The sequence below is a fragment of the Typopeltis vanoorti genome, chromosome 24 (genome assembly GCF_054136105.1).
Source record: "Typopeltis vanoorti isolate ZY-2024b chromosome 24, IOZ_Tvanoo_1.0, whole genome shotgun sequence".
NCBI classification, from domain to species: Eukaryota; Metazoa; Arthropoda; class Arachnida; order Uropygi; family Thelyphonidae; genus Typopeltis; species Typopeltis vanoorti.
In genome coordinates, this window is record NC_143572.1 from 37,054,761 (window position 1) to 37,071,565 (window position 16,805).

Here is a 16,805-nt window from a genome sequence, read left to right on the forward strand (position 1 = left end):
TCCTGAACAGAGAATCAAAAGAGCACGTAAAACATTTCAGCTATTTAGGCACAATTTTTAGTGAAGATGGAAAATTTTAAATTTGGAAATAGCAGAATTAGCAAATCTGATATGATACAAAGTCAGCTGAAATTTATATGGAATAAAGGAGATTAGTCAATACACTAAATCTCAGATCTTTTATAGATCTGAGAGCTGGATTAGAAATAAACTCTTGATCAAAGACTGGAGACCACAGATATGAGAGTCCTGAGAAAGATTAGGAGACTGACCTCAATTTCAGTATCATACTGAAAATGAGGACATTAGGAAAGAACTTGACAGTGTTATCATTCAGAAATGTGTTAGCAGAACTACTCTCAGGTGTCCCATCTGAGAGTTGGACAGCCACTTAAACAAAATGGGAGAGCAAAGATTAGCTAAACAAGTGTTCTTTGATAGGATGGCAGGAAAAAGACCCAGAGGAGGGCCAAGATGTAGATGAATTGATACAGTAAAAAGTGCCTTAGAAGATAGAAATATAAGATCTGATAATACAATGCTGACAGATAACAGGTTAATCTGGAGAAAATTGTGGTAGGAAGTTAGTAATGATGTAATTGTTCATGTAGTACTATCATAAGATCCTGTACACTCCCCTGAGGGTATACATCAGGAATGAGATGATGATGATGGAGTTTTTTTTTTCTCACTTGTTTGCAAAGTTAATTATATTTACCAAGAAACTGTTTCCGCATGGTTAGCTTAGTGGCTGTGCGCTTAGCAACCATATGCCTGGGGAAGGAGTGTCCTAGGTTCGATTCCCGTTGGTGACGCGTGGAGCTTAAGGATCTTCCTCAGCCATAGCCAAGTTAGACGGTCTTGGGTGTGGACAGTAGGGTTTTTCCCCCAGTTTATCCTGGGGGTTTTCATCCCTCAAAGCATGCAAACCGGCCTTGAGAACTCAACACTACGGACATAGGGCTGACCACCTTATCCTGTGAGCGATTTGAGGTCCAATGATTAATAAACCCCCGACACCGCAAAAAGAAGAAACTGTTTACTCTTTTAACATTTAATCTTGTTTAATCCTTTATTCAAGCGTAAGCAAACAAAGTTTGCTTGCTGTGAAATTACCTACATGATTAGGCTACTTGTATATAGAGACTGTTGACCATGTCAATTGCCTTAGTATCCCACAATGCAAAGTACACTTTCTTCTGGAGGTGTATAAAGGTTGAAACCAGTTTGGATAGTGATCTTCCCATAATGCATAGCATCAGAGACCTCTGAAAGGAAGTGTGCTTTGCATTGTGGAATACTAAGGCAACTGATGTGAAGTCAACACTTTCTCTAGCCTAGTAAAGGTAAATATTTTGTACACAAAGTGTTTGTTTACACTTGGATAAAGATTAAACAGGAATCTACTTTTTTTGGCAAGCATAACTTACTAAAGAAATAGATAATATGGCTGAATGGTGAAAAGTCAGTTGAATAAATACAGAAAAAAGAAAGAAGCTAAAAGAATAATTTAGAAGAGTATACCAAACTATCTTAAATTCCATCTAAATAATTTTATATTGAATTTAAGTTATGGACTTATTATATAGTTCAACTCCAAATGAAATTATAGAATTTAATTTTATTCCTGAACACATTGAGGATACATAGCAGAAAATTGATGATGATGATGATAATTTTATACAGAATAAGAAAAAAATAAAAGACTAATCCAGCAGAACACATTGAAAAACCAGTTTTAATGAATCAGAGAAATGAGTTAGAAATAAATAAGTTAATCAATGACAAGAAACTAGAGATATCAGACAATGCCATTAGTTGTCATAATCAAAAGATTATGTTTACAGTTGGATAAAGATTAAAAACAGGAATCTACTTTTTTGGCAAGCATAACTTACTAAAGAAATAGATAATATGACTGAATGGTGAGAAGTCAGTTGAATAAATACAGAAAAAAGAAAGAAGCTAAAAGAATAATTTAGAAGAGTATACCAAACTATCTTAAATTCCATATAAATAATTTTATATTGAATTTAAGTTATGGACTTATTATATAGTTGTTCAACTCCAAATGAAATTATAGAATTTAATTTTATTCCTGAACATCCCTTGAGGATACATAGCAGAAAATTGATGATGATGATGATAATTTTATACAGAATAAGAAGAAAATAAGTGAAAAGACTAATCCAGCAGAACACATTGAAAAACCAGTTTTAAAGAATCAGAGAAATGAGTTGGAAATAAATAAGTTAATTAATGACAAGAAACTAGAGATATCAGACAACCATTAGCTGTCATAATCAAAAGAAATATAAAAACAAAGGAAAATGCATAAAAAACTTATTTAATGTAAAATTTTTTGCCTAAGTGTCATAGACATCTTCAGTACAGGTTCATATAATGGGAATTAAACAACAAGATAATTCTAAAAAGTACCACCTAAGTAGCTAATGTAAGATAACTAAATATGGTCAATAATTTCCTAACTTGGAAAAAAAAAAAAAATAAAATAAAAAAAAAAATAAAAAAATACATCTTCAAGTCCCACCTTTCCTAATTGGGTTGTGGGGGCAGCAGCTGAAAGAGGAACTTCCAATGGTCACGATCCTCTGCCACTAAGCTCAGGTGTTCTGGTGGGACTACCAAACGTGTCCACCCAAGGTTTTGGATATAATCTATCCAGCGAGTCCTTGGCTTTCCACATGGCCTCCCACCCTCTTGGCTTGGCAAAGAGGGCCTGCTGGGGGAGCCTTTCTTGTGGCATTCTGACCAGGTGCCCTTACCAATGTAACTATGATCTCTCAACACGGAGAATCAACGGTTGAGTATTGAGGGTTTCCCGAATTGCAGAGCTTCTGACTCTGTCGAGTCTTGTCAGCCCTGCAACCCCTCGAAGCAACCAGGGTAGTCCCTGGTTGCTTCGAGTGATGAATGATGAATGATGAGTCCCTGAGTGATGAATAGTTCCAAAAAATGTGACATACAAAGGCTTATCATTTTATATATATAGGGTAGGCGCACGTGCACACGCACACACACACACACATGCAAATAAAGTTAAGAAATATTAGCAGATTTAAAAAGTACTATCACATACAAAGGGGAAAGATATAAATCATCAGATCTGTTTAAATTATGACAATGAAGCAGATGCCTGGAAAAACCTAGAGGTGGAAGCTTGTCTTTAGGAGAAGTGGGAAAGGTGAAGAATGGTTTGATAAGGCAAAAGGCAACAAAAATATTCAGTGCTTTTAAAACTTTTGCTATGCATTCAAAAATAATTTGCATAAAGGGATAGGAATAAAAAGTTATTTCTTCTGTATTCAAAGAGGTAGAGATACCATAACTGTTAAAAGTTTTTTTGATGAAAAAATCCTTAAAACCATTTGATAAAAAGACTAAAAGTTCATCTGAAGAACATAAAGAATGAATAAAACTGAATGAATGAATTCACCTTAGAAGAAATAAGCAGTTACACTTTTTAGATCTTCTAATTCTTTGTTAACCAGATGAAAGCTTAAATTTTCAGTTTTTTGGAAGAAGACTCATACAGGCTGGAACTATTAACACCTTATTATATTGTGCTCATTCTTTATGTTCTTCAGACAAAACTTTTATGGAAAGAATTGCAACATATTAAATCCACCCTTTTTATATCATTTTAAAGATTCTTTCATCAAAAAAGCTTTTAACAGTTACAGTGTCTATACCTCTTCCAATACAAAAGAAATAACTTGCCCCTTTGTGGAAGATAGTACTTTTTAGATCTGCTACTCTTAACTTTATTTATGTTTATGTAAATACACAGACAGGCCACTGAATTAGCAACTTTCATTTAATATTGTGTTGGATCTCCTTCAGCCCAAATTACAGCACATATGTGGTTTGGCATAGATTCCACAAGGTGTTCAATTGCATCTACACTTACAACATACTAGGTGTTCAAACAGTTCTTTAACTTGCTCAGATTTGACAGAAGAGGAGTTTTCTCCCATATCTGTTTTTCTGATATGTCTCATACATTCTCAATGGGATTCAGATCAGGGCTTTTGTTGTGCCCAAGAAGATGGTGGAAGTCAGTCATACTCACTGAACCACAGCTGAACAATTCTTGCAAGATGGACAGTAGCATTGTTGTCCATGTCAACAGCTGGATAAAAAAAAACTCAACAGTGCAGGATGGACATGATCAGCAACAATGTTCAAATATTCCTTGGAGGACACCTGACCTTACAGCAATATCAGGGAGCCCATTCTATACCAAAAAAACATGGTCCACACCTCCAGAACACTGAGTTGTGTTTACAAGGCAAGCTGGGTTCATTGCTTATTGGGACTCCCGCACAAACTCTCTGCCTACCGTTGGTACAGAAAAGTGTGCTGTGACTCGGTGGACCATATGAGTTTTTTTCAGTATCCAGTCAGTATGTTCCCGACACCACTGTAGATGAACTTTGCAGTTTTTTGCAGAAATCAGTGGTTTCCATATAGGCATGCAACTGCTAATACTGATCCTCTTCAATTCCCTGTACATAGTTCAGTGATAGGTCAGGAATAGCCTTCATTAAATGCTTCAGTCAATTGGCACAGGAAGTTCTGTTTGTTTGTATAAGCCTTCTCACATGACAGTGATCTCATTCCTGATAGATTGTCTTAGGACCACAGTCATGCCTCTTAGACAAGTAATGTGGCTTATTTTTCCACTAATTAAACACATGGGATATCCCATCTTTTGAGAAACCAGTCAGCTCTGCTGTTTTCAAAATTGTAGCTCCAGCCAGATAGGTACCCACAATAAGCCCTTTATCAAACTCTGAAAGATCTTTTGCTTTTTTCCAAATGTGATGAACACTATTGATGATTGCTGACCAGCAACATTCTTAAATAGTTGCCTAGAAGTTGGATGTGTAGTAACCCACATGTCCAAGTATTTTCCATATACTCTGCGTAAGTGATGTTTACGTACATCTGCATAAAGGTTTCTAATTCAGTGACCAGTGTGTGTGTGTGTGTATCTCTTTTTAACTTAGGAAATTATTGATCATATTTAGTTATCTTACATTAACTACTTAGTGCTTTTTAAAAGTGTCTCTTATTGTTTAATTGCTGTTCTATGATCTACTGAAGATGCCTATGACACTTAGGCAAAAATTTTACATTAAATGCATTATTTAGGTGAGTTTTCTTCCACTTTTATATTTCTTTTCTTTTGAACCTGTAAAATTAGGGGAAAACATATTCACATCCTATAATAGGATAATTCAAACATTAAACAAATCAACAATGCTATAGTAATTTAAACAGAATAGGAGAGAAAATATTAGCAAAACAGGTGTTTAAATGCAGGATGGCAGAAAAAATTACAGGTGGGCTGATGCAGTCAGTACTGGCAAATAACATATTCTAAAAGAAAACTGACAACTGTCAGCTAGTAATAATGTAAAATTTCTGAGAGCATATATAAGAAAATGATGATCAAAGTTCCTGGTGGGGGTGAAGCTTAGAGGCAGTGATAAAGACTAGGTTTTGTGAGCAAAAGTTTAATTTAGCCATAATTTCAAGTAGTGGCAACTTGTGGTATTAGCACAAGACCTTAAAAGAAGAACAGTTTTATTTTTTATGGAGATGACATTGTAAACTACCTTGTCAGTCAGAGGTTTCTGGGATTTTGTTTTAACAACAGGTTGTTTAAATTCCTAATTAAACCTGCTTTGTTTGGACTATTTTTAATTCATTTAAGAGAGCTTTAAATAAAAAAAATTACATTAATGATAATTAATGTCCCATGGGTATTTTTTACTTATTCTTTTGGTAAGACCAAACTTGCCCTGACATAGATGATAACCTTAAAACTCATTTGTTTAACCTTAACACATATAGGGGATTATCTCTGTCACATCACAGTATGTGTGTGTGTGGGTGTGTGTGTATGAAAAGTTTACTGCATAGGAATCTAACACACTTGCACAAACCTTGTTGACAATTTCATGTCTTCACTGGTTACTTTTCTACAATAAAGCAGCTGCATTTCCATATTCTGATTTCTCTAGTATAGTATAGTAATATTCATGTTGAAGTCTTCTGTAAAAAAACTATGGGGAGCTAAGAATGGAATAGTAAATTTAATTATTAAACTAAATATTTGCATGCTAATATTTTAAGCACTTAAAGACACACACTCACAGAGACAAGGAACAATGAAGAAATTCACATATTAGATGTGCGACTAGAAAAATTTATAAACTCCACAAACATAAACACTGTCTTCGATCAGTATTTTTGAGCACTATAAATACTAATCTCATATGGATGCGCAGATGATCATATTTAGTTGAAAAAACATATATCTACAGCTAATAATTAGCTAACTAAATTTATTTATTTAATTAGATATTAAAATATATTGCCCTGGTCACCAAGACAACTTCATGAGTACAAAGAAATTAACTAAGCATGTGCATGCAGGCATGCCAGCAGGAAGGCAAATGCTGATTGTAAAAGTTGGGCTCCTGATGATCTCCCATCTCCCAGATGGGAGATCATCAGGATGGATCAAAATATGATGGATCAAAACAGTGGTTCTGTGCTCAGTCCTCCTCAAACCATTAGGCTAATTGGGTATATGTACTCATATTAGAAACTGTGCTACAAATACATTACACTGTCTTTGGAAACAATCAGAATAATCAATGAACCATTAAATAAAGTTTCAATTGATCATTAAAAGTGATCAATTGAAAGAATACAGAATATCTTTCTAATTAAACAGTTTTAGCTACCATGCAATGGTAGAAGAGATCCAGCATTAGTGAAAGGAACATGTTGCTTAAGAAAAGAATAAGATAACATCCAGGCAAGCAAAAATAGTGCCAGACACCACAATTTTTTTTTTTTTTTTAGTGTGAAGAAAATATCCCCAGTTTTGTTTTTTAATAATGACTGTAGAAAAAATATTATCCTCTGTCTTCCATTCCCCACAGCACACACACACACACAATATAGAAAATACTACAAATTTATGGAAAATAGTCCTTCAGAGTTCATAAAAATTTCTAAGATATTAAAGTTATGGAATCAAAGGCATTCACATTCAAACCTACAGACTAAATCTGAACAATTCTTCAATATCCCCTTTTACAACCTTAATCTGGTATGAATGCTTAGATGCTGATTATCACTCATGTTGATGTTTGATAGAGAAAACATACATCTAAAAATAATAATTAACTAGCTAAATCCATTTAGTAATTACATAATAAATCAATATTTCATTAGCACAAAGAAATCTTAAGAGCCTGTGCATAGAGACACAACAGCAGCAAGGCAAGCTCCTACAATTCTAACTAGCATCATCTGTTGGTGTAATGGTGGAATTTTGCTGAAGGTTTCACGATGCTGGTCTCTTTGATTTTTGGCAATGTAATGCAGTTGAATTTGTTTAGGTTCAGAGAATTTGTGGCACTGAAATGAGTCTATGTTTGCCTTCCTGTTGGTGTGCCTGCATGCATATATCCTTATTAGTTTTCTGTGCTCTTGAATATGCTTTAGTGACCAAGGTGAAATACTGGCATGTAATCTAATTAGCTAAACAAATTTAGTGAATTATTATGTTTTTAGATGTGCGTTTCCACATCCATTTCAGCGCCACATTCATAATGGCTAGATAGCACACTTGTGAGGTGAGAGAGAAAATAGAGGACTATCCTCACAACCTACAGAAAAACATGCAAAGTTGATTAGAGATTAGAAGATATAATTGCAGAATTAGAAGAATTCTGCAATTATGAATTAGCCCTGGGAAAGAAAATATAAATGCTTTTCAAGAAAGAAGTACTGGTAATATGGTCATGGAGAATATTTGACTGGAATGGATTGTGCTTAGCGGTATTTTAGGTGCTTAGGTCTATTGTAATTTAGGGGAAAAAAAAAAAGTTTCATATTGAATTTTCTCAAAAAGTTCAGCCTTTCATATTATTATTGTTGTTACATGGCCACTTCCTCCACAGAATTCAAAGGGACATGAGGGAAGGTCCACAAAAAAATAAAATAAAATAAAAATGCAAATAAAATGAACAAATCTTAAGTTAAAAATCAAAAAGAAAAGAGAAGACTTAAAAAAAAGTACTGGATTAAAGAATAAGTATAAGATCAAAATCTGCAATTAGTATTCTTCTTCAAGTATCATCCCCTAGAAGGAGGTTGGCAACCATGTCACAGAACCTTTTTCTTTCTTTTGCTGCTCTGGAACATTTATGGTAATTCAAGCCAGTCCAGTCCTTAATGTCTTCAAACCACATTCTTCTGTGGTTTGAAGACATTAAGAATTCTGGATCTACCTCTTCCTCTTTTTCCATCCAATTTCCCTTCTAATATTAATTTCTGAATGCCTTCTTGTCTAGTTAGATATCCAAAATATTTAAGTTTTCGCTCTTTAATTATTTTCATTTTTGCTTTCTTTAAAACATCTTCATTTTTCATTTTCTCTGTCCATGGTATTTTCAACATTCTTCTGATGGTCCACATTTCGAAAGTTTCTAATTTTTTCTCAGCTTCTTTATTTAGAGTCCAAGTTTCACTGTTGTAGAGAAGGCTTGACCAGATATAGCATTTTATTAATCTTTTTTTTATGTTTATATTAATGTCTCTGGATGTTAGAACAGTTTTTATATCAGTAAAGGCTTTTCTTGCTATCTCTATTCTTCTTTTTATTTCTTTAAAAGAATTTCCTGTCTGTAAACATTTGTCCCAAATATATAAAAGACTGAACCTGATCATTTCTTTTTGTTAAGTTACGTTTAGTTTTTTATTTATTGGTACTTTTGATATAATCATGCACTTTGTTTTCTTTAGGTTGATAATTAATCCCATATCTAAGCCTCTGTTGTAAATTTCTGTGACTAAGTTTTGAAGATCATCTTCAGATTCTGTTATAAGGACTGTGTCATCTGCATACCTGAAGTTGTTGAAGTTCCTACCCCTGACTTTTACACCCTTCAGTTCCGAAATATTTTTAAAAACTTGCTCCTTATATATATATTGTACAGTAAGGGTGATAAGACACATCCTTGTCTTACTCCTTTTTTTGATTTCAAAGTTGTCAGAATATGCATTTTTATATCTTATTGAGGCCATTTGATTCCAGTATATATTTGTAATTATACGGAGATCTTTTCTTTTCAACAGTTATTCATAGGATATGTATTAATTTCTTGTGATCTAATGAATCAAATGCTTTGGTATAATCAATAAAACAAAGATATATGCTTTTCTAGTTATCAAGGCTTCTTTCACAAATGTTTTCAAATTGAAAATTCCTTCTCTTGTACCGTTGTCTTTTTGAAAACCTGATTGAGTGTCTTCTATTTCTACTGACAAAGTGCCTTTTATTCTTTCTAGGATTATTCTCAGTAGTAATTTTGTAACATGGCTTGTTAAACGTATTAGTCTATATTCTGAACATTCAAAAGTTCTTGGAATTTTGGGAATAGTGACAAAGATGGATTTCCTTAGATCATCAGGGATGTATCCTGTATCATAGATGTTATTAAAAATAACCTTTAGGTCATTAAGTGTTTTCATTTACTTTCTTTAACAATTCGATAGGGATCTGATCAGGGCCTGGTGTTTTACCTGTTTTCATTTGACTTAGAGCGTATTCTATTTCTTCATATGTAATTGGTTCACCATCCATATTTTGTATATCTGGTGCATCTGTGCAATCAGAGTCAAACAGTTCTTTTCCATATTCTTTCCATCTTTTGATGATATCTTGTGTCTCTAGTAGCATTTTTCCATTCTGATCTTTTATACAAGGATTATGGTTGGAATTTTTCTTTTTATTTGTCAGGGCTTGGATTGACTTATGCATTTCTTTACTATGGTGTTTCTTGTCCAATTCTTCTATTTCTTTACATTTTTCATTTAGCCACTTGTCTTTAGCCTTTCTGCATTTATTTTTTATAATTTTACTGAGTATTCCATACTGTTGTGTACTTTTCCTTTTTCGTCTTTCATTCATAAGTTTTAGTATTGTATTGATTGTCATCCAGGGTTTTTTCTTATTGTATTTAATTTTTGGAATAACCTTGTTAGCTGTCTTATATATTGCACATCTAAAATTTGACCGCTGTTTTCAATTTCCTATGTGTTACAAAGTATATTGTCTTCTGTTTTATATCCTACATGATCTAATTTCTTCCTAATTTCTGAGTTAAACACCATTATGGTGTCAGGTATATTCAGAGCTGTGAAGTCAAGTCTTTCAGTATGATTGTTTTTAGAAATGTTTTTTTAGTTTAATTTTTAAAGTAGACACAACAGGGTTATGGTCTGAACCTATATCAGCACCTGGGTATGTTTTTGTCTTGGTTATATTATTTTTGTATCTATTATTTATCAATTAGTATTATGATGATTTAATATCTTTCAGCTTCTTGTATCTGACTTTGACAGAGGTAGAGAAATTTGACTACCAAAAAGATAAAAAAACGAAAAAAGTTTTCAGGTAGATTAAAGTTGACAAAACCTTTTTTTTTTACATTATTAGCATACTTCATTTGCCTGCTAGAAATCCTACTGTACAGTAATCATTCAAGACGTTTCAGGCAAATGCTTGACAAGAAATGGGTCAATAACTTGTAGCAAGAGCTGGGTCTTTTTCAGGTTTTAAAATAGCTATTAAAATGGAGGATATTATGTATCCAGGCATATTTTATAGACAAATATAGAAAGAATCTTAATGAGGTTTTAAAAATTTACCAGAGAGCTTAAGAGAATATATACAATGACCGAGAGTTCACTTATGATGAATTTAACTTTTGGGCATAGGACTCATGTTACTGAGAGTTTTTGTTCTCTGGGTTTCTGCCTCATTTCTGATCAGAATCAACAGTACAACACTGTTAGGCAAGTGAAACTTAATTTAAGCAGTAATTTAAGCAAAGACACAGGCTCCTGGGCAGAGTTGCTCTCTGGTAACTCTTTCTATATTTGGCCATAAAATATGGCTGAATCCATAATATCCTCCATTTTTATATCTCACCTATGTGAAATTGAAGTCTCAGCTCTATATTTTAGTAATTTAAAATAGCTATTAGTTTTGATCTCTTAAAGAGCATTGGCAATGTTCTTTTCTCCAGACAACTTTCCCAGAGAAAGTTGTCTGGGGAAATCTTGATATCGTATTTTGATATTTACTGGCATGAATTTATTTATTATTCTTAATCCAATTGCTATAGGCTAAAAAAAAAAAGCCTTGACCCATCAAAAAATCTATGGTCTAACCTTTATTGGATCAGGGATATGGGAAATGCAAACAGATGCTCCACAAATAGAAATGGATTGACTCTCCATACTGTGACTGTGGCAATTTAGCCCAGATAATTACATATCATCAGTGACTACCCTGAGTTCTCTTATCCTGGAACTTATATGGACTTTTCTAATGTTTATTAAGAATTCAGAATCCTACTTTTAAACTGGATAGCTCTTCTGGTTTATGTAACAGTTTCTTATCACTTTCTATAAATACATCATTAAATAAATAATTGACATGCTCACTCAGTGAATCTCAAATTACAAAACATGTGGAATCAGGTGGAACAAGTTACACTCAAGAGAGAAAGCTTTGCCAGATTCCAATTTAAGGAAATTGTGAAATGTAACTGAGTATGAATGAGCCAAAATCCTAATAAGATGATGGTCTAAGAACTGGGGGGGGGGGAGATACTTCTTGCTATTAAATAAACTGTCCCCTCATCACAAGTTTCATGATGGTATTATGTGAGTGACACATTCTACTGATGTCAACATAAAATTACAGAATTTACTCTATATTTACTCTTCAACATGGCTAACTCTCATAACATTATTATAACAAACAATCAAGAAGTCCAGAACAAAATCTCACAGACACAATACTAAAGAAATTCATTCACGATAGAAAACAACACCATACTCAGTTTATCAGAAAATGATATATCAGTTTGTACATTATATCAGAGAATGATAGTGTATGAAATACGAACAAACATATGAAGGAAGCAGATGAAAGTAATAATGTGAATGACAGAACAAATAATCCAGTGTCAATTGGTGCCTACCAAAGCCACATTATGTGTTGGAGAAACGTTTTCTAAATACCACAGAAATCTGGCATTAACCATTTTCTCCAGTATCTCACAAAGACAGCTGTCCGAGGGAGAGGTTGGTAACTGTTTGCTTGTGTTGGATCTGTTCCTGGTTTTGGGAAAGCAATGAAAATTGACTTTTTTCTAGATTCATGGCATAAGAGGATATTCATAGATGATGATGATGAGAGAGAGAGAGAGATGTTTTATCATCTCACACAGAGTCTCATACAGCATGGCATGAGAGATTAGAAGTGCTCTTTTCAGTTCTTCCCCTATTGTTCTAGTCCATGTAAGCTGCTGTTTCTCTTTCTCTTGTTCTGTCACTATCAAAAATTCTGGATACATAGCTGTTGCAGAGTGTAGCTACTGAACCCAAAGCAGTTGGGTTCAGTAGCTACACATCCAGTGTTTCAGGGTAGAAGAATATCTACCATAAAACACAGAATAATATCTAATCCTTATTTTTTACATTTTATCCCATACAGCTTTCGCACTGGTTGCATGATTAATAGATGATGTAAATCAGGGCTGTACAACCTTAGGTAATCCGAGGGCTGCATTACTAAAAAATATTTATCCGAGAGCTGCATCACAATGCGTATCTGGTAATTTGGTGAGCAGGAGCAACACAACTTCAATAGCTGAATAAATGAACAACACTAATTGCAAGCTCATGTTCCTCGTGAGCGCCTGGAGCATGCACATTGGAACAAAACAGTATAAGAATGCTTCTTTGACACATCCAATATTTGAAAAACATGTGGGTATATAGTGATGTAAAAACACCAAATTATCAACATTGAGATTATCGATTAATAATAGAATTAAAATATTTAATACGCATTTGATTCAGAGTATTTTATTTTTTCTCTTGTGAAAATCAAAACCCACATGAGGGTCACATCTGGCCCACGGGCAGTACTTTGGACAGCCCTGTTGTAAATTGAACAATCATCTGGACATCACTACTTCATTGACAGGTGTCAACTGAATGACTAAGCATTAAATTTTGCAAGATGGAAAAATGTATTTTTAGTCAGATCATTCCACATGGGAGTTTGTGTATGCAAACATGGTTCCTATAAGGATATAGTGAAAGCACAGTGAAACGAGTGCTTCCATATATGTTGTATTTGACACCCACATGAACAATGAAAGAAGCAGGAAAGCAGACTAAGATCTATTGCAGAACATGAGATCTCGCAATCTATCCGTATGAAAGAACATATTGCATCTATTTATGAGAAAACAAGCTATTCTTGTCAAGCATATGCTCAACAATGTGGCCTTGCCCATTCATGTTAGTACTGCCCCCACAGAGAAGTGTGCCTATTAAAGTCATCTGTATGAAGCATGGATCGAGGCTGCAACATAACATTATCAACATCAATCCGAGGTAACTCTGAACCCAATGGTAAATAAAAGGAACATGCATTGAGCTAGTTTTAAATGTCAGTATATAAACATTTGCAAACAGGCAGCATTTCTGACATTTAAAGCATCTTAGTGAATTAGGGATGTAGAGCCTAAGAGGACAGTGTGGATATCCTGCTTGCAATACTGGAGGTTTGAGGTGTGTCAAAAGTAAGGAGCATAGTACTCATCAGATAGAGGTGACAATTTTACATATCAGGATACATCTCATACCTGTCAATCCTTTATCTTAAAGCTCTGAACATTTCTCCTCATCTGGAACATCATGGAGTTTCTATTCTGATATCACACCTCTAGAATAGTTGAGTGTTTTATGAGATCTTATTGCAATCTGTATTACCCTTATTGATGTATTTTTAGTCAGATCATTCCACATGGGAGTTTGTGTAGGCAAACATGGTTCCTATAAGGATATAGTGAAAGCACAGTGAAACGAGTACTTCCATGTATGTTGTATATGACACCCACATGAACAATGAAAGAAGCAGGAAAGCAGACTAAGCTCTATTGCAGACAAGAATATCACCAGAACGTAGTTTTTTTAAACTGTTTCAGGAGCTCTTGCCAATCCTTCTCAACCCTTTTGAATAAAGATGGATGACATATTTCTTATTGACTTTTCGCCTGTTGTAATGATGAAAAACAATAGTGTATTTATTTCGAGTGCCTTTAATTTCTTACTTCTGTTATCAAATGATGTATTCACGGTAACTATACCTGAATGTGGGCCCCACAAAAATTTAAGGATGAAGCATTTATACTCAAAGTGGTGGGTAGGTGGTGATACCTAGGGATCTCTACCCACCATGTCAGTAATAAATATGCTTGGAAGTGGAATGACAAGTTGCTTCAGATGCTATAGCAGCATCGTAGCAAGCCTTGGACCCAGGACCATGGAGAATGAGAACTGCAACACTAGTGACCCACTAGTCAAGTCTTGAGATAGGGACAAAGTAATGCAAGACTCCAGGATCCCTCTTTCCAGATGTCCATGGATTGTGCTGCACAACAACTTGACTACTTTGTATCGTTTATTGCTAATATTAACAAGGAATGTAAAGTTGAAATGGATAACAAAGTGTACGTATTTGTACTACTTTTACACTGACACTTGTCTAATAAAAACTATTTTCTTATCACAAGATGTATTATCGATGATAATCTTATAAAAACACGATAATGGAAATTTTTTATAATTTATTAAAGGAAAAAACAAAAATGTGCCGATCATTTTTACCTTTCTTCACAGTTCTGGCTCGTCGTATTATAACTGGTTCTGCATTTTCATCAACATCTTCACAAGCAAATTCATCTTCATTATTGTAAAACAGTAATTCTTCCTCCTCTTCTTCCTCTTCTTCTTCTTCTGAAAATACTTCTTCCTCTTCAGTAGTTGATGATGACTCTGACACATCCCAAGGTTTATGACCTTTTCTTCTGATATGATGTTGCCGTTTCTTTTTCTTTTTTTTAAGTTCCCTTTCATTTTCTTTTTCTTTTATTTGTTCTTTTTTAATCTATAACAAAAATGTATTAGAGTAAGTTTTTATAAATTATACTCAAATGGAAAGCACATAAGTGTACATGCACTCCTAAACACACACACACACACACACACAAAAAAAAAAAAAAAAAAAAAAAGCAAGGACATTCTGCCATATCAGCCTGCAAAGTATAGTAAATTCAATTTTAGAAAGGAAAACAACAAGCAGGTAGCATAGTTTGCTATGTTCTGATGACTGGCTTCAATTTTGTGTATGCAGAACTTCCAATTGTTGCCATTCTGTGGCTAATTTTTATTGGTCTATTAAACCTTTACAGCCAAAGATCTTTAACTTGCAAATCGCATAACCTTAAGATTATGCGATTTATATTATATCCTAAGTGCTCCTACAACTAATGTTTCACATAACAATGGTGGCTCAGCAGGATTTTTTATAAATCAAAATAAAAAGTTGTGGTTCTTCCTAAATGGAGTGCTTGGAACCACCAATATTTCTTAACTAAAAATATTCTTGAGAAATTAAAACTTTTTCTGATAATGCTTTTTTATCCAATAAATTACTTACCAGAAATTCATTTCAAAGTTCTGGTAAGCCATTTATTTCAACAGTATTCAATTTGGAGATTAATGAAATCATTTCTCATTTCGATTTGTTGATCTGTAGCATTAATAATTTATTTTTGTTTGCTATTTCTGCATTTTTATTAGACAACTCTTTGGTTAGTTTTTCACAGCAATCAACTTTTACCCGATAATGCCAAAGAAATCAAATTTTTATTATTAAGTGATTAAAGAATAGTTACATGAAGTCTACAGTCACAGAGGTTTTACCAATTGCTTATTCATCTGCAAGAAATGAAATGTGTACTGTAGACGTGTTTTATTCCAGTTATAAAATAACTAAATAAATGAATATGAATATATACATTTTTTACTCTGTCTACTGAAGAATTTAATTGTCCTCTGTTTCTGTCCACTGAACAATTTATATTGTATGTACCACCAGCCTCTAGGGTTGTCAATATTGATGATGCCCTTCAGGTGGAAAAAAGTAGGCTGAAAATCTAGGCCACCAGCAACATTTATGTATATATGAAGCCAATTTACTTGGCCCTGACAGACCAAACATCTTGGCATATTAACTGTCTCGTTATGTGTTAGGCTCAATGATAAGCCAGCCACTGAACTTAACACTACTCAATACAGTATAAGTGAGACTGACTGTGTTTCTATATGCACAATCAGACCTCATGAAAACAAGGGATAAAAGAATATGCAAATTGGTTTATTTGCTGGCAATTCATCATCATCATCAAAATCCTGACATGTACCGTCAAGGGGTGTACAGCATATGATAGTACTACATGAAAAATTTGCATCATTACTAACTTCTTATTTACAATTTTCCTACAAATCAGTCTGTTACTAGTTAAAACTCCAACATTATCAGATCTTACATTTATATCGTCTAAGGCACTTTGTACCGTATCAATCCACCTATATCTTGGTCTTCCTCTGGGTCTTTTTCCTGCCAACCTGGCAGAGAACACTTGTTTTGCTAATCTTTCTTCGCCCATTCTGTTCAAATGACCATACCATCTGAGATTAGCTTTGCTAATGCATTCCTGGATGCTGACAATGTCAAGTTCTTAGTTAATATCCTCATTTTTAATATGATATTGCCATTGATGCCATCTGTTCATGCCTCTAATCTTTCTCAGGACTCTCATATC

The 16,805-nt window shown here is 33.9% G+C and overlaps 1 protein-coding gene across 1 annotated transcript in view; it reads right to left on the minus strand.

Moving 5' to 3' along the window:
- The window catches only part of LOC150093110 (uncharacterized), a 532,180-nt gene that overhangs the window by 253,614 nt on the left and 261,761 nt on the right, over positions 1 to 16,805 (minus strand). Inside the window, exons 10-11 of the mRNA XM_090414155.1 lie at positions 14,806 to 15,085; positions 6,771 to 6,778 (exon numbers count right to left, since the gene is read on the minus strand). Coding sequence (XP_090270281.1) covers positions 6,771 to 6,778; positions 14,806 to 15,085 — 288 coding nt within the window. The remainder of the gene's footprint in view (positions 1 to 6,770; positions 6,779 to 14,805; positions 15,086 to 16,805) is intronic.